This window comes from Tenrec ecaudatus, chromosome 8, assembly GCF_050624435.1.
Source record: "Tenrec ecaudatus isolate mTenEca1 chromosome 8, mTenEca1.hap1, whole genome shotgun sequence".
Lineage (NCBI taxonomy): Eukaryota > Metazoa > Chordata > Mammalia > Afrosoricida > Tenrecidae > Tenrec > Tenrec ecaudatus.
Window position 1 is genome coordinate 31,075,699 of NC_134537.1, and position 18,986 is coordinate 31,094,684.

At 44.2% G+C, this 18,986-nt stretch overlaps 1 protein-coding gene across 14 annotated transcripts in view; it reads left to right on the forward strand.

Annotated features, from left to right (window-relative positions):
- Positions 1-18,986, forward strand: part of LPP (LIM domain containing preferred translocation partner in lipoma) — a 792,938-nt gene that overhangs the window by 497,054 nt on the left and 276,898 nt on the right. For all 14 annotated transcript variants that reach the window (XM_075556195.1, XM_075556197.1, XM_075556200.1 and 11 more), the window contains one exon: positions 11,905-12,588. In XM_075556195.1, coding sequence (XP_075412310.1) covers positions 11,905-12,588 — 684 coding nt within the window. The remainder of the gene's footprint in view (positions 1-11,904; positions 12,589-18,986) is intronic.

The following is an 18,986-nucleotide window of genomic DNA, read 5'->3' on the forward strand; positions in this document are numbered from 1 at the left end:
CCTTAAAATTAGAATATTGATTGACTCCCCTGTCCTCCTGGAGTTGAAAAGGAGAGGAGCATTAAAGAAGTAATTGCTAAACCTTGTCCAAGGTTTATCATGTGGAAAATACCCTAAAAGGCCACTAGTGACGGTGGAGCCTTTGGTAACTTGGTTGTTACTCACCGGGCCGCTAACCACAGGGTCAGCAGTTAGAAGCCACCAGGTGCTCCGTAGGAGAAAGATGAGGCTTTCTACTCCCATCTAGAGTTACGGTCTCAGAAACCCACAGGGGCAGTTCTACCCTGTCTGGTAGGATCGCTATGAGTCAGAATTGACTGGATGGCAGTGAAGGTAAGGAGTTATGGACACCTGACCTAGACTGACCTTATCAAGGATGACCTCCCAAAAGAAGGGTCGTTTCCACTTGTCACTACTTTTTGTGAGGTGGGAGCAGAGCATCAAATGGTCACATCAAGGTAACTGCCACGTATGTTGGGAACATAGAAGCCCAGGTTGAGGAAATCAAGAGAAGGGACCAGAAAGCTAAGCAATGGACTTCATGTTCAGAACATGAGAACCTCTGGGAGGTGGGGTTAGTGGTTAAGCAAGCAATGAAAAATATCAGGTGTGGGGTTTAGAACTTTTCTATGGCATAGATCATGTGCTGGAGGGCAGTGAGACAAAAGGCCGGCTTAAAATATATATACTTGTATCTTATGGCAGCCACAAAGTCACCAATGAGAGTGTAGGAGTCCATTAAGTTTCAACACGGATAACTAGAAAGATCTAAAATACTGAGAGGATAGGAGTTTTGCAATGCCAGGGGGGGATAAAAGGGACAGATGCAAAAGTGGGACATTTCCAACAGTCAATCATATTACAAAAACTCTTCGAGAGATCTTTAAGCCAAGCATGTTGCCTCTGAGTGGATTTAGTGTGTAGCAGCCTTACAGAATGAAGGAGAACTGCCCCCTGGAGGTTACAGTGGGCTCAGTAGCGTCACCAGGAGTTAGAACTGACTCAGTGGCAGAGTTTGCTTTGGGGACTTTTTACAGCGGAAGCATCACCAAGATGCTATTAGAAATGAGGATGGATCTTCTACTTTGGCTTCATTATCCGGCGGGACAAGTCCCTGGAAAAGGACGTCATGCTTGGGAAAACTGAGGTTCGGTGAGAAAGACGAAGAGTCCTTATGAGCGGAGGAACACGATGTCTGCGCAGTGGGCTTGAACATGACAGTGCTTGTGTGGATGGGACGGGACTAGGCAATAGTTTGTTCTGTTGTGTGTAGGCCACTGCGAGTCAGAAACAGCCTGACGGCCCCACCAAAGAAGAACAGTTTTGTAGAAGCCTACTGTTGTGTTTTTACTTTACAGAGTGGCTAATGGGTTTGAACCGCTGACTTTGGATTAACAGCTGGCTCTTATGCCCAGTCACTAGGGCTTATTGTGAAGTATCTCCTAGCCGTAAAATATACCAGAATTGCAACTTTCCCTACACATACTCCCGTTTACTTTGCTTTTCTTTGTAGCCACTCTTATTTCGAAGACATTTCCTTGTCTACCGACTGCACAACATTCAACAGCCCGTAGGGTCAGTGATCCAGGGTCTACTTGTTTTCTTTGCTTCAAGGTGCTTAGAAGTCTGAGCATTTTATCCACTGTTCTTTGCTTACAACAAGAATTATTTCAGCTTCTATTCCTATTCATTAGGAAAAACATACCTGGACTGTCATATTTTCACTGAGACTGGGTTTTCTGATTTCTTGACTCATCGGTTCAGCTCACAGAACTTTGCACAAACCCTTGGCTTGACTGGAGAAAAGAGCGTGGCCCTGGGCGTGCACCGACCAGTGTGCGGGGCTGCTATAGAAACAGGTTCTTCTCTCGCTCCATCCCTGACTTAAGAACGGCCTCGGATTCAATTAACCTTCTTTACAGTGATGCTTCATCAAGTGCCAGCTACGTAGGGACTAAATGTACTGTACTGTTTGGATATTTATATAAACAGGACGCTCCGAAAACCCCTCAAGTTCAAAACGGATGACATTCTATCTCATTTAAAAACAATTTCAAAAACAAAGCAAAGCTGCCTTAGGAGGCTTGCTTCCGTGGCGTTGACGTGCTGCGGCGCTTGGTTAATGAACGTGCGATTGCAGGCCGTCCCCTGCGTCGTCGCTGCTCTGCTTTCAGAGTCAGGGATGCGAAAACCAAGGTTGTAAGGGAGCGCGTCGGGGTACCCCAGGAGACTCGACGTCTCTGGGAAACAACTGGACAGTCTGGCCCTGGAGCCTTCAGGAGGCCGGGGAGCTGGTTCTCTTTACAGTATCTGGTACCCGTTAAGTGTTCTGCGAATTAAACGGAAACACTTCTAAGGCAAAAACTGCTCTCGAGAGCCACAGTGGACCATACTGGTTTTGCTATTTCTGACGGAAGCTATTAAGAACAGCCCGTCGCTAGCTGCAGTACATGTGTGCAGAGCCCGGGCTGTGAAATGAACATGCTGATAGATACAGTAGATATTTCTGTCGGTTTTCTGTCAAAAGCTCCCTGGGGACCTCATAAGGGTACGATGTGTGGTTTTCGTGTCTGAGGACTGAAAATGAGTGTACTAGGAGTGTCCCCATATTGGCAGTAATAGTTTGACCTCAGGAGCACCAATGAAAATGATGTTATTTTGATTTCAACAGTAACTTGGTATCATTTTTAATTCCTCACCTGTTTTCAAACACCTGTTTATAAAGTAAGAACTTGAGAAAACACAATAAAAGTGTAGAGATGAAAATCAAAAGGTCCTTTAAAAGTAGCTCCTTTTGTTCTACGTGGACACATGCGCATACATGTTTGGATATTACAAAACTGTTTTCTTATTATTAATGTTGGGTTTTTTGGGGTAGTATTGAAAACTATGTGTCTGTACATGTGTTTCTCTGATGAGAAGAGTAATAAATCTTTGTGGTCAAAATTTTGGAAAATAGGACAAGCACGCATAAAACCTAAAATGTACCTTTTAAAAATAATCACTGTTACCAGTATGAGAGTAAAGTCCTGTAGCTAGGTGTGTCCATATGGGATTTGTACCGTATAGACTCGTGTATAAGCCGACTTGTTCACACATTTTTAATGCCGTTTTTGTGGTACAGTCAGGTGCCTCGGCTGATATTTGGGCCAGCGTATACGTGAGTATACACAGTGATATACATTTCTTAAGCCAAAATACAAAACCAGAGCACAGGTGTTGGTGAAACCCACTGCGAAATTGCACACCCTAAGCCATCATGGACAAGGAGAAGACCCGGATCGACATCGTCATTGGGCATGTGGATGAGACTGGTCCTTCCCTACTGGTCCCTCGAGCTACAGATGTGATAGGACGAAGGAAAGCGCTACCCGACAATTGGAAGCACGCTTTTGAGATGGGAAAGGGTGCCTTATTGGAAAAACGGAAAGCTGAAGCTGAGTGTGGCATCTCTGTTGATATCTATGTCCCTGTGGAATATTCTAGCTTAGCAAGGACCAAGGGACCTGTCTCCAACCCCTCCTCCCCCTCAAAGAGAGAGTTGTTATCACACTATGAAAATAGAAGCCGGCTGTCCTGATGGTTGCTGGTGGTGGCGAATTTGAAGCTGGCCTCTCCAACAATGAGGAGCCCTATGAGCGTACCCTTCTGGTTTGCAACAAGATGGATCCCCTTGAGCTTCCGCACTGCCCGAACAGGAACATGAGGGGATCGTTAAAGGAGCCAGCACCTTCACGTCCTCGGTTTCCTACAGCATCTACATTAAGAAAATTAGTGACAACCTTTCATTGTAGCGTGTGTGTCAGTTTCTTCTTGGAATGATGACCGCGTGCTGGAACCACGTGTAAACTGCCGTGGCTTGGTTTGAGAGCTGCAAATTCCCCAGGAAGAAGGCATTTCCAGTAGAAGAAGAGTCTGCTTGAAGTTCTGAATAGTATTCTGCCACCAGCTTCCAAAACCCTGCACCTAACTCTTCTGATGTCTACAAGCCAGTGGAATTGAAGCTGGGCCTGTGGGCAGCGTGGAGTACAGCCTAATGGTGGTCCCCTTTGCTGCACTCATCACAGCCAGTGCAGGGGAGGCTGTTGAAATGTACCCTGATGCTTGAGTGAAGCTTTGCCTGGGGACAATGTAGACTTCAGCATTGCATGGCAAGATATGCATCGTTGTTGCTCCGCAGCTGGTGATGGCAAACATGACTCACCCATCAAAGCAGCTGTTTCACTGCGCAGGTGATTATCCTGCATCCTTTGGGCCAAATCGGTGCTATTATGCACCTGTGCTGCATTGTCACACAGCTCAGTGCTTATAGATTTGTTGAATCTTAGATTGATAGCCTTTCTGAGCAGGAGCTGGAAGTTGGACCCCCATTTTTGAAGTATGATCATGTTGTGATCCATGACATGGTACCTAGCAAGCCCATGTGTGTTGAGAGCTGTCCTGATTATTCTCCTGTGGGTCAATTTACTGTTGATGATTTGAGACTGTTGCTGGGTGGGGGGGGGCAGCAGACAATGGACAAAGCAGCTGCTAGAGCTGACAAGGTCACCACGTTCACTCAAAGTGCTTAGAAGCCTAAGTGAAGGTTGCCGATCCCACCTGACACCCTATCCTCAATCAGTGTTGGAAGAATGGTCTCAAAACATGTGGTCTCAATTGGCCATTTAAATTTCATAGTAAGAATCCTAGTTAATTATAACAGTGCATCACTAAACAATCACAAGGAAAGGGATGTTTGTCACCCATTGGTTTCTTATTTGTGTGACAGTTTTAAGTTAATACTTTTTAAAATCGATACTTTTTAAATGGAAACAACATGCCCAAGGTTCTGTCACAGCATTTTGAGGCCCATTAAAACAAAGCTTAATTGGGGGGGGCATGATTACAGTTACAATTATATTTTCTTGTTTGTCAAGTCAAGGGAATTGTGGCAGCTTATATTTTACATGGAAGTTTATATAATTTGATTTTAAAATTTGCTGTTTCAAAACGATGATTTTTATCATTCACTCATTCCATGGACATCGTATTTGTTACACGCCTGCTTTGTGAATAAAAGAGATCTCTAACCCCTTTGGAGGCAGGTAGAAAAGAAATAGCCTGTTCAGAGGCAGGCAAAGGTCCACTGAGGAACGTGGCATGTAGCTTCATTAAGACTTAAGGAACATTTAGGACGTAGTTCTACGTGGAATTCAAAGCGAGAGATTTCTTGAGATGGGTAAGAGCGCTGCACTTAAAGGAAGTCAATGTAAGGAGAAGTAAAAGGAGTAGGCCAAGTCTTTCCATAACTATAATGCCTTTGAGATTATAAAAAATTTTATTGGGGTTCCTACAACTCTTATCACCATCCATCCATGCATCCACTGTGTCAAGCACATTTGTACATCGATTGACCTCATAATTCTCAAAACATTTGCTTTCCACTTGAGACCTTGGTCTCAGGCCATTGAGATTTTTTTTAAGTAGAAAAAGAATTGGATTTAATTGGCATTTGAGAGAGAGAGTAGTCTAGCTTCAGACTGGAGAACACATTCCTGAGGGAGTATAGACAGTGAGAGCCCAGTTGGAATGCCGTGGGAGAATTCCTGGTGAGGTATGTACTGTGAAATACCAGTGGTATGGTCAGATGTGAATATGTGAGGAAGTTAGGAAGAGGATCAATAGGATACCATGATTTAATGGGAAGTGGGGAGGAAAGAGATTCAAGGCTGACTCCAAAGCTTCCCCTTCAGGAAACAATGAGGTGAATGAGAGAAGCAGATGAGAAGATTCAGTGATGATGATAAAAACAGTATTCCACTGTTGAACCTGGAGAGTATATGAAACATTCCAGTTGACTGAGTGAATACTAAGAAGAAGGAAAAAGCCCCCAAATCCAAAGTCATTGCTGTAGATTGAGTTCTGACTCCTAACAACCTTACAGGGCATAGTAGAAGTGTTCTTAGACTTTCCAAGGGTGTAGGCTCTCTGGAAACAGACATTCTGGTCTTTTTCTTGCGGAGCAGCGGGGAAGTTTAAATCATGGAGTTTTCCGTTACTCCACTGCTTACCCCATGGTGCCACCAGGCCTCGCTCTTATTCTTCTCTTCAGAATAGAAGTGAGTTCTGGAAATATAAATATGAGAGATCTGAAATATAAAAGATAGTTCAAATTGGGAGCATGATCTTAGAAGAAGGGCCTGTTTCACATCCAGAGGCTTATGGAAATCCATGGGACATTATGTTGGCCATAGGTGGTAGCCGCAGTTTTATAGATTATTAGAAAGGTGTGTTGTCATAATATCCAATTATATTTGATGAAGTAATGTCTATATAGAGATAAACTAATATGTTCCAGGTAGAACTTTGACAGGTTCCAGACTGGACCAATTACCCAGATGGACACATGCCCAGGAACATTGCACCGACAGGGTACTTTCTGGGCCTTTCATTGCGAGATCGAAGTGCCCATTGGTCAGGGAAATGTTGCAAGTAAAGGAGGGCACCTTTTATTGTCATAATTACTACAGAATGCTATTCTTATTGAATGGGTAGATGGCAAGGCACACCATTGTCCAACCCCAGATGACAGTGAGCCCCTGTTTGCGAGACCACTGGGTTAGGATCTGAGCTAGGTGCCTTCTCACAGTCTCTGATTTAGTAGTTTCAAGCCACCTGGCAGAGAGGTCCACTTCTTGCTAACCGCCATTCTCGTTTGCACCATCTCCTTTTTGCTCTCCATCCTGGTCCCTTTGAACCTAAGAGTGATGGCATCTTTGGCTCTGCTCACCCCAGGATATTACCTGATCGGCCCCTTATCTCCCCTCTACGCCCTTATGAACGTCCATAGAATCCTCTTGTCAAGAGACTCCTTAAGATGTGTGTGTGTGTGTGTGTGTGTGTGTGTGTGTGTGCATGCAGAGCAGGGGAAGACCCTAATTCTTACAGTTATCATTCACACATATTTGACTCAGTTATAGTTTCATAGTGATTCTAGTAATTAGTTTTATAATTAGCTCACTGGTAAGTTACAGGAGGAAGCTGTTGAATGAAGAGTTATCTATCCATTTATCTCTCTATCTATTTAGTGTCTGCTAGCCCAGTGGTTCTTAACCTTCCTAATTCCACAACCTTTGAATACAGTTCCTCATGTTGTGGTGACCCTCCAATCTTACAATTATTTTCGTTGCTACTTCATAACTGTAATTTTACTACTGTTATGAATCAGGTGACTCTTGTGAACGGGTCATTCGACCCCCAAAGGGGTTCCAATTTAATGTCGCCCTCTACATAAAGGGGATCCTATAAGCACCCAATCATTGCACTTACTAATGCTGTTGCTTTCCTTTGGAAGAAATATATTCTGAATATATTCCACAAATATTTTGCTATTCCCGAACACACGGCATGAAAATGTCTATTTGGACTACCACAATGAAATGAATCCTCCACATTTGATTGTGGAGATGATGGCACAACTTGGTTTAATCTATTTAAACCGCAGAATGGCATGGTCCGTGAATGATCTGTCAATACGCCTTTGAAAAATAAAGGTCAGTGTTTCTTATCAACCTTGTCAATCATAAAAGATGTCAGTCTAGATGGAATTAGATAGAAGAAAGAATATACATCTGTATTTCTCTGATTACTCAAGATCGGCAGAAGACCATAGGTCCTGCTTTGAACATTCTACCAACACAACGATATATAATTGGAGACATTACCTGAACAACTGTCCTAACGATGGACCTAACCCATGAAGCAGTTTTAGAAGTTTTCCCAGAAAACACACACTTAAAAGGGCACGTATTTTGAAAATGAAAGTGAATCACACTCAAAAGGAATGCATGTTGGCCTATGTCTTAGAACCTTTAAACCCCACCACCACCACCACCACCACCCCCCCTACACGCACTACCTGAACGCCTCTTTTTTCCCTTTGTAAATGAACACTCACCCACATAGACAATTTAACTAGTTTTAAGGAGCCCTGGTGAGTTACATGTTGGGTTGGTAAGGTCAAGCCCAGCAGTCGAAATCCACCAGACACTCTGTGTTAGTCTGGGTAGACCAGAGAAACAAATTCATAGACATTCATGTATATAAGAAAGAGCTGTATATACAAGAGCAATTGAATATTGAGAAAATATCCCAGCCTGGTCCAGATCAAGTCCATAAATCAGATATTAGCCTATATGCCCTATGCCAATCTGTAAAATCCTATTCAGACTCAAAAAACACATGCAATGAAAATGAATGCAGGAAGATCACAGGCCAGTGGTTGGGAAGTTTGTGGATCCAGCGGTGCTGTAAGCATCTCAGCACTGGTAGGGGTATCCACGTGATTCTTTCAGCTCAGAAACTCTGAGTGCCTCAGGGTAGCTTTCTGCAGCTTTTCCTCAGAAATGTCTTGAAAGGAGTGAGTCTAGAGAGTGCCGCCCACCTCCAAGGAGGAAATACAGGAGTTTCCAGAATCCTCAGGAGAAGGCCATGCCCACACAGAGGCCTCATTGGCTATATCCTGATTTTCAGGCTAGACTCCACCCCTTCACTCTTAATCCTCAAATTGACAGCAGATTATGTAACCATCACTCTGTGTGATCAAGATGAGGCTGTCCGTGTAAAGATTTAATCTCGGGACCATCTGGGCTGGAACTACCTAGTCCTATCATGTCACCTTGAGTTGGAATCGGCTCCATTGCGGTGGGTTTTTAAAGTCCTTTAATGACAGCATCATTAAAGGGGGCATGGTGTCATTGCCTTCTAGAATTTAGGAACTATTTCACTTGCATCGCGCTCTCTGAGGATGTTTCTCATAGCTTTATTATGAATTACGGGGTGTATGAGCTGTTGTGTTTCTGAATATTTTATATATTATAACTATGTGATTGAAAATCGCATATTACATGCATTTTTTTCTTTTCCTTTGCAATCTTCCATTCTTCACCTCATCGGTGGTGGAGGGGGTAAAGAACTGGAAAGGAACTAAAGCCTATTTAAATATATGTGTGTATGTATAGATAATGTGTGACATATAAACATAAAGTATGTTTATTTATATTCTTCATGGTTAGAGAAAGCTACGGCAACATATTCACTTAAATATATAAAGAATTTTTCTACTTTCTGGAGTATTTGGGTACTTTTAAGCATTACTTTTTGACATTAAAATTTGTTTTTCAGGGATTCTTGAAGTTTTATGGTGATTAACATTTTCATTTTGAAATAAAGATCATTTAAAGTATTAGTTTCATAATAATAAATATATATGAGAGACTTTAAGAAATCCATGGAAAAATAGAATTAAAAATTGATGACATTTTTCCAGGAACTTTTTGAAGCTCCCTTCTATGTGTGTGAACATACATATAGTGTTGTTGTTGTTGTTTTCTGGGACCTATATCTCTGTAGCAATACTTTTAACACCTTTAACATGTGAAAAGAAACCCTGATGGTGCTGTTGAGTAAGGGTTGAAGTGTTAACCCCAAGGTTAGTGGTTCAAATCCACTAGGGGCTCCACTGGAGAAAGATGAAATGATCTGCTCCTGTGAAGTTTACAGCCTCAGAAGAATTACATGTATGTAATGTGAGTCAGGATGGACTCAGGCCATGGGTTTGGTTTATGCTTAGCATGTAATACTCTATTCGCTTCATGTGGGGAAGACAGGCTTCCAACTTGAATGGTGCATATCTCCCGGCCCTCAAAGAGTTTATAGTTGGGTGGAGCCACCCTTGCACCGTCAACAACTATTAAAGGCTAGGGGTTGGGGGGTGGTGGTGGTGGTGGTATCTTGCATTGCCAAGCTGAAATGGCTATGGACTTGAGAGAAGGACAAAGTGATATGAAAATACACCTGTTTGCATCATCTCTCTTCTGGAGCAGGCCTTCAAGGTCTTGTTTTCTTATGTCAGAAAGCTGAGCAGCATCTTACATGCCTCAATCTCTTCTCCCCACCTCTTCTCCCTCTCCTTAACACATGTTCATAAACACATACACACACACACACACACACACACACATCTAATCAAGCTTTTGGTGTATATTTTGTTGTTGGGGCTTCTATTGAGTTGATTGTCAACTCATCAAAATGCCATGCAGGAATAGCCATAGGGTTTTCTTGGCAGCGCCCTTATGGGTGCAGCTGGTCAAGTCTTTCTCCTGTGGAGCTCCTGGGTGGCTTTGAACTACCACCCTCTCAATTAGCACTCAAGCATGTTCACTACCAGGGCTCCTGTCTTGTGTATAGCACTGAATTCTATCCTTCATTTTCTTCTGTTACTCCCCTAGTTTTGACTTTTGCCATCATTTCCTTGAATTTACATGGTTGTTCTCTAATATCACTTGCCTCTTATTTGTCAATGGGCTCCAGATGATCTTGCTGAACTCTTAGTTGCATGGTTTTTAAATTACACTGTACCATTAGCAAAACATCCATGATCTCGTCCTTGCTTACATGTCTGACCCGCGCATTGATCCTCCTTCACGTACAGCACCCACTCCAGCAATATCACATCTCTGTGAAGGTGAGAGCAGACTATGCACAGAGGGAAGGGAAAGTGTAAACATATTGTTATAAAATCAAAGTGATCTATTAAACCAAAGTATGAACAGCTATTATTTATTGATATATTCTCCATCTATGTACTTCTGAAGGCGGTAGTTTCACTTCTCTAACCCTTCTCCAAATAATTTTGTGCTCTTTTTCTTCACATGAAAATGGCAATTTTGACATCTCAAGGGTCTCAAATCAGTGTTCTTGCGTTTAGGAAGCAAAACTAATTCTGCAGGGACAACATCAGGACAATTGTTGAGGAAAGGTTTCCTGATGAAATCTCTGAAGACAGCCCTTGAGACTCCCAATGAGTGAGCGGATGCTTTGGCACATTTGAAAGATAAATTCCTAGACCTAACTTTCCTGGCCATTTTCTCACCAGGGCAGTTTTCTTTTTTCTGAAAACGCCTTGCTAATAAGCCTCCAAGGTCACCCTTTGTCCCTCGAGATCATCTCTCAAGAGAACCTCCTGAGAAGAATCACTGAAAGAACAGCTGCTGTAAGCTCTGAGCCGATCAGTTGGACTTGAATTGAACTAACCTACTATATCGCCAGAAGCCATGGTTTTGACTGGCCTTTAAAAAAATTATGATATCCCACCACACTGAGGCAAAACACTAAGGGGGTGCAACAGAACAGCAGGGGAATGGAGCGGTGAGGTCCCCAGGGAATGCTGATGGTAGACTTTGGGGCCATGGTGTGGTGCCCCAACAGACTGGACTGGAAAACATTTCCAAAGGCCACAAACAGTCCTTGAACTTAATACACACACATACACACACATATATATATATATAATTTTATTGGGGGGCCTCTTACAAATCTTATTAAAACCCATCATTCGACTGTATGAAGTACACTTGTACATATGTTGCCATCAACATTTCCAAAATATTTTTGTTCTACATGAGCCCTTGGTATCAACTCCCTTTTTTTTTGTTTTTGAAGACCCCTTCAGGAGAATAAAGCAAGGATATTACTGAGGGAACGTCTCTGTAGCCATGTACTTGTCCTAGAGATCGGTTTAATAATGTTTATTTAGAATAACATGTATGAACTTCCACTTGAATAGCGATGCTTTATTTTTACCTCCTCTAATACGCCTGTACTCATCTCTGAGGAGTTGGCCGCCTCCTTCTATATTCTCTGTGATCCATGTTTTCCTGGATGTCCACTGTGTTTCTCCCAGGCTGCTTAAACGGATTCCTCGTTTGCCTGCCCATCATGTACATATCTTTGATGCCTTGTGACATGCATTGTATTTCTCAGAGATGCCGTATCGCTAATGATTAGTCGTTGTTAATCCTGTTTTACTTCGGGGATTGTGGATGCGGCATTGGTAATCCTCTTTGATGTTGTCTCCCTCTTTAGGCTTCTGTTAGCTCCACAGCCACTCCGCCGGTGTCTACGCCTGTCACAGGACACAAGAGAATGGTCATCCCAAACCAGCCGCCTCTGACAGCGACCAAGAAGTCAACTTTGAAACCACAGCCTGCACCTCAGGCTGGACCCATCCCAGTGGCGCCTATCGGAACACTCAAGCCCCAGCCTCAGCCAGTGCCGGCCTCCTACACCACGGCGTCCACCCCTTCCAGGCCTACCTTCAACGTGCAAGTCAAGTCAGCTCAGCCCAGCCCTCATTACCTGCCTGCCCCTTCGTCGGGACAATTTTATGGCCCAGGGCCCCACGGTTACGGCACGCAGCCAATGCCAGTGTCTGGGCAAGGCCCCCCTCCTTCAACCCGCGGGGGCATGGATTATGCATATATTCCACCCCCAGGCCTTCAGCCTGACGCTGGGTATGGATATAACCCCAACCAGCCACGCTATTATGATGGCTACTACCCAGGAGGGCCAGGCTATGGGGGCCGAAATGATTCTGATCCTCCCTATGGTCAACAAGGTCACCAGAACACATGGAAACGGGAGCCAGGGTATGCTCCTCTCGGGGCAGGCAACCAGAATCCTCCTGGTATATATCCGGTCTCTGGTCCCAAGAAGACCTATATCACCGATCCTGTTCCAGCTCCTTGTGCGCCACCGCCGCAGCCAAAGGTAGGAAACCCACTGACGTTCTGATGGGAGTTAAGGGGTGCTAACCTGCCCTACCTTTCTCAGAAAGCAGAGCCTAAGGTGCAGGTCTCTTTGGTATATTCTCATCTTGCATTAGGGAATACAATCCCATGGGAGCTTGAGCGAATCAAGAAAGATCCTACAGGCCGACAGTCCGGCTGCTGTGTCGTATCAAGTGCAATCCACTACACCATCTTGGGTAGGCTTTCTAAAATGATAGCTGAATCTTGGCATCTCAGGACAATCTGTTCAGAAGGAGGAAGTTCAAATAATTAAGGTGCCAGCTCCTCTCCTCCTCTGGGCCAACATCTCCTCCTTTGGGCCATCGCCTTCCTTGCACTGCCAGGTAGCCCTTGCATGAGCCCCAAATAGTTTGTAGAGGTGCGTGCTCCTGAATTTTTGTGAATACCCAGAGGGGGAGGGGGATGGTTTGCAAAAATCATATGAGGTCAGTGACTCTCAGGGTATAGCCATGTGGACACTGTTGAGACCCAAGCATAATTGTGCTTCAGTGGCTTCTGGAGCAGACTATCCCAAGGCCTAGGAGACCATTGGGATTTAAGAAGTCACAGGGAGCCCAGGCATTCGGGATCCGGTGGTGACATGAGGCTTCTCTGTTGCCCTCGTCCCTGACACTGATCATTGAGAAAGACTCTCGTAAAGGTCCTCTGAGAGTGGTCGCTTTCCTTTTTGCTGTTTTTTTAAGTGCCGATGCTTACCTTTGAAGGCAACGCTTTGTTACTGCTCCCTGTGGATTGATACCCCCTGACATAGACCGGCTTCCTAAGATTTGTGTGCCTCCGTCTTAAAACCACATGTCATTTGTAACTCACCCTGGCAAAACAAGTCTAGAAGAGAACGTTGAGGGGACGCAGAGGGGAGACTGAGCCCATTCCAAGCTTTTGTGTTGAAATAGCATCCTCCCTTCTTCTGCCTCGGAGCTGTGAGGAATAGAAAAGTACGAACCCTTAACTACCAGCAGCTGAATGGCAGCTATGGAGGGTGTCTTGGATCAAGGTGGTTGGTGTTAGAGGCCCTCAAGATGGTTCCAACTCAGGGCAAACCCTCACAGGGGCAGTTCAAGGGATCTTTATGGGAGCAGATGGCCAAGACGTGTATCTGTGCAGCCACAGGACATATCCCAATTGTGATCTTGAAGTGCGTAGTTGAGTGCTTAGCCTCTAGACCCCCAGCACACCCTGCGTCGAAGATCACACTACACCAAGGGGCTTCAAAATGTTGGTGGGGGAATAAAATGAAACACAAAGATCATGGAAATTATCTATGAACTTTTGGAAACTTTTCTATACTAATGTATAGATAAACAAGCAAAACCCAACTCACTGCTCTCAAGCCACTCCATTTCATAGTGACCCTATAGGGCATAGCAGAACAGCCCCTGTGCATGTCAGAGACTGCACCTGTTTGTGAGATGAGAAATCCCCTTCTTTCTCCCTGGAAGCAGCTGGTGGTTTCAAACTGTTGACCTTGTAGTTACCAAGGAGTAAAGAAATTGCTACACCACCGGGACTCCTCCATAGATGGAGAGATAAAGAGTTTTTAAAAACGACTTTACACATTTGAGATGCTCAGTTTCTACATAGATACACACATTTTCACTATTGTAACGAGCTCTTTCAGGTCTCTGTTATCTCAGGAGAGGGTCTAAAGCAGTTTTCTCAGGAAAGCATCCGCCCTATCAGTGGTGACACCAGGGCGCTTTACATCCCTGGAGAAAGGCTTTGTTTTCCTTTCCAAGGAGCGGGGGCCAGAGACACTCCCAACCTCTTGAGTATCCGTGACATGAAATAGACTCAGCCGTGACCTTTTCCTCTGGAGCAATGTAAGGGTTCCAATGCAGTTCTAATAGAAGCATGATAGCAGTTTTGAAACGGTATTCTTGGGAGACTTGTGTTCAAGATCTCTTTAAGAAAAGTAGTAAGATTAAACTTTCCTGTGTTCGTTTCGAATAGAGTTTGGGATGGCTAGCCAGACTGGATGAACCTTTTGCCTTGTTTAGCATCAGAAACGATGAGCATGTCTTCCCTGGGCCCCTAGGTACCCTGGTTTTGAACATAGTTTTCTCGAGCTTTTACCTCATTTTGGTCCGACTACAACAAATCCCCATAGAGAATATTACAATGTAAATAAAAGTTTACCTTGTAACATGTGCCACCAACATTTAAGCTCAATTAGGTTGATCATTTTTGCCCTGGACAGTACAGGTTTACTGACAGGGGGATGTAGTGATGCTCCTGAGGGAAAGACCTGAATTATGTAAGGGAACTTTCACCTCACCTGGGGAAACAGACCCGCGAGATAGTGGAAGTATATCAGTCTGGACTTCTTAGTCTGGTAAGCAGGGCTCGCCAGTCTTAAAGTCATGGGCACTGTAGACAGCCCCTGTAAAATATTCAGAACCAATCCAGTGGAACAGGAAAACTAATCTGCACCCACTACAAGACCTGGACCAAAGGTGATTGGTGGAGATGCATGACTACCTTTTGGCCCCATCCTTCTCAACCTACTGAGGGCAAGGGGCTGGGTGTTTTATTAACCACTTACCAGAAAGCATGGGACTTTATTTTGCCTTTTTTAAGTGATTAAGGCAATTGTCTAAGATGATCTACTACTTTATCACAGATCTGAGGATATTCATGGTTTCCAGGCCACTTTTAAAGCACATGAAATGCCTGTTTACCAACAGTGTCTTGTGTTTTAACATCACATTCAATTGTGCATTTTAGAAATGATGTTGAAGTTTTTGCTTCCTTGTTAGGGGGAAGGGTTGAAGGCTGACAGAGGTTCCTGAAGCACCAGCTCTATCCTGCCTGTGCCGTGGGACTTAGATTGATGCCGCTTGGGGGCAAGGAGCTCTCTCGCAGTTTGCCTTTGAGCCAGAATACTGCTGTCCATTCAGTAGCACCTGTGCACAGACAGAGCACCTGATTGTCTCGATATTCGCTCTGCATGGCTGACTACTGGTTTGGAAAATAAGCTGCTCATGCTAATTCCAGTTCCTCTCTCGGGATTTCCCTGTGAACTTATGGGAGGCTTCACACTTCTGTATGTCCTGCTTCCCATCACAGTGAGTGGAATGCCATTTTAACTAATTAATTAATTAATGATTGCAAAGGGCTTGGACATTTTCAGGGACTGAGTATTTGCCAAGCAATGACAATTCTACATTTGTACTGCCTTTTGTTGATCTCAACATATTTATAGTGTTTGATGGGAAACTGACCTCTGTGCCTTCAAATAATGATCTTTTATTAAATTGAGTTTTTCTGATGAATTTGGCAATGAACCCAGTGAGAACACGTTTTAAATATTGTTTATATATTTGTGATAAGCGCCTTTCGTTTACATCAGAGTGCGGTATGAAAGAAGAGGGAGGGAAAACCAGAGCAGGAAGATAAAAATCAAACCTGCAAGCTTTAGGCAATCACCATAACATTTATGTCCCCAAAATGCGCTGAGTCATGAGGGTGTAGCCTACAGTCGATCTTATGTTTTCTCTGCCATCCGAGCTGATGATACATATAGGAACATCGTGTTACAGGGGGTCTTTACCAGGGATTTCTTCTCACTGGAAATCCTTTTCAAGGTGCAGTAGGATATTATTTTTTTGCTGCTTAAAAATGATTACAAATTCATAAAAAGCACTAATTAGAGGACACCTCAGCTCCGCTGGGGTCAGTTTCTCAAGATGGTGGCAGAGAGAGAAGACCATACAGTTCCTGCCATACAACAGTGTGCTAAGGTCACCCCAAATCAATAGCCACCTCCTATAGAGTGATCAGTGAACCCTACTTGAAATCCAGGTCACGGTGTGACCAAGGGACATGTTTGTCTCAGAGAAGGCGATGACACTTCAGTCGGTGGGTGAACCAGGTAAAGTAATCTTTCATCAGGAAAAAAATGCTTCACAATGTTTTTATGGAACCCCTGGAGAAAATACTTCCTAGTTCTATGTTCCTACTTGAAAACTTTGGACCTAGAGTTTATCCAGCCCCTGGGGGTCCAGGCCATGTGCCATAGACTTGACTTCACACAACACCCTTCCTAGGTGACACCAGAAGGATTCAGTGTGGAACCCCTACTAAGTGAACTGGACTGTACTTCAATCTCATCTGCAGCAGATTTAAGGGACTGACAGAAGCCCTTGAATTTAAGGCTGAGAGACCCCAGTGTGAGAAGAAGCAGATGGCTGTTATCTTAAGGTTACGGAGTTGGTGATCATTGGATCTCTTGCTTTGAGGGTGCCTAATAAAGGGTGGCCCAGACTACCACTTATTACTATTTTAATGCCCTCCTTGCTTTCTTACAGCATGTACTAGCCTGGTCGGCCTGGTTCCGCCTTTGTTAGTGAGCGTTATTAAAAATGTTGCCCTATCGCCAACCCCCATTGCTTGTATAAATCATGTATAGTCCCTTAAGAGCTTAATCTGTATAACTTCACAATTCATGTACTGCAGCCTGAAGCCTGCCTAGGCTTGTGTAATTTCTTTCCACAACAGTGTTTTAAATTCTAATACCATTGGCCACATTAAGGATGCTACCTTTAGAATTACCTTATGCCCCTGAGGGATGATATACAATGTTCTCTATCATAAAATGATAATGACATAAATGATAGAGGTATGTAGACATAGGCAACTAGATCCTGTTTGTGTTTTGTCTGATTTTCTATATATTAAATCTAGGATTGGTAAAGCTATGTGGAAGCACAGCAGCATGAAACCCCCAGCAGCTTAGAAGGAGAAAGACCGCCATTTCTACTCCTCTAAACAGCGAGTCTCGGAAGCTCCCAGGGAAAGGCTTTCCCTGTCCGACGCTCAGACTGGGCCTGCGCTATGAGTTAGCTCCGGCGCAATGGCCGGGATGTTGGTTTGTTTTGGTTTTGGTTTTGAGGGCAGGAGAGAGGTAACAAGTGGGCGCTACCAACAATGAGCATAAGAACGCAGTGTTCTGAAATTGCTTGTGGCGCTGATTGCACTTCTCTTCTTCGTAGAACCAAGCATTTAAATTGTGCGAGAGGTGAAGTATATGCTACTAGAACTGGTTTTTAAAGAGGAGAATCATGCTCACGTTTCTGTATTAGTCGCACAACTCCAGCTTAGTCTGTTATCGGCACATGCTTGTGAGGCGTGATGTCTGTCTCCTCTAATATTCAAATGCAACGCCTCAATGGGACTCACAACATAAAGGTTAGTCATCACTCTCAGCCCTCCATTGGCAAGACCAGTGAGATAGTTAAGGTGTATCGTGCCAACCTGGTGGATAAACACAAGTGGAATTAGTAGAAGGGTGGAGAGATAAATGGCTCGCTGAGCCTCCCCTTCTGGTTCTCTGGCCTCTTGTTCTCTGATGGTCAGGCCAGTGTGAGGCTGCCTTAGCTGGCAGGGCTCACTTCCTGAGAGACCTCCTGAGGAGAAGCCACATGGACTTACCCTGATGCAGTCCTGGGTGTTGGAGAAGCTGCGTGGAGACCCCTGCCAGCGCTGAGATGCTTACACCGTCCCTGGAGTCAAAAACTTTCTGCCCACTGGCCTGTGATCCTCCTGCAATCGGCATCATTGTTTGTGTTTTGTGACTTTGAGGAGGAGTTTGTAGATCGGAGTCGGACATGTGGGCTAAGTCGGACTGATGGACGTGCACTGGACTGGGTTGGGATGCTCTCTAAATGTATGCTTACCCTATATAGAAAATTATCTCTTATACATACATGAGTTTCTGTGCATTTGTTTCTCTGGCTTACCCAGACTAACACACCAGGTCAGTACCCTCTTCTTTATCAGAAAACCCATCTGATGGCAGCCACACCCGTGCACACCCAATCTGTTCCAAGGCCAATTTACTCAGTTTCTGCTGAGTCACCTCTGACTCATGTTGGCCACATATGTGACAGAGGACAATTGTTCTCCATAGGATGTTCACGGGCTAGTTTTCTTCAAGGATAGCTCCAGGCCTTTCTTGCAAGGTGCTTCTGTGTGGATTCCAACCTCTGGCTATTGAGTTAGCAGCTTGAGATGATAATACTTAGCACTACCCAAGGACTGTGGGATCCAGTAAAACCCCATTAAAAGTTCATCCTGTCGCTGTAGGCATCTCTTATCCTTAAACCCACTGGTGTGCTATTACACCCTTCTTGTGATTGACCTTCTCACTGTGCTGAATTAATTATTGTGCCTGTCTTGTACCACCGTTGTAGACATGAAACTCCGTGCTGTAAGGTATAGAGGTGTGAACAATTCTAAGTCCCACAGAGTGATTGGCAGCGCACAGAATACTTTCTTGTTTAATAAAGATGCTTGAATGACCCCACAGAGTCTTCTAAAATAAGGAGCCTGGCTGGCATTATGGGTGAAGCATTGGGC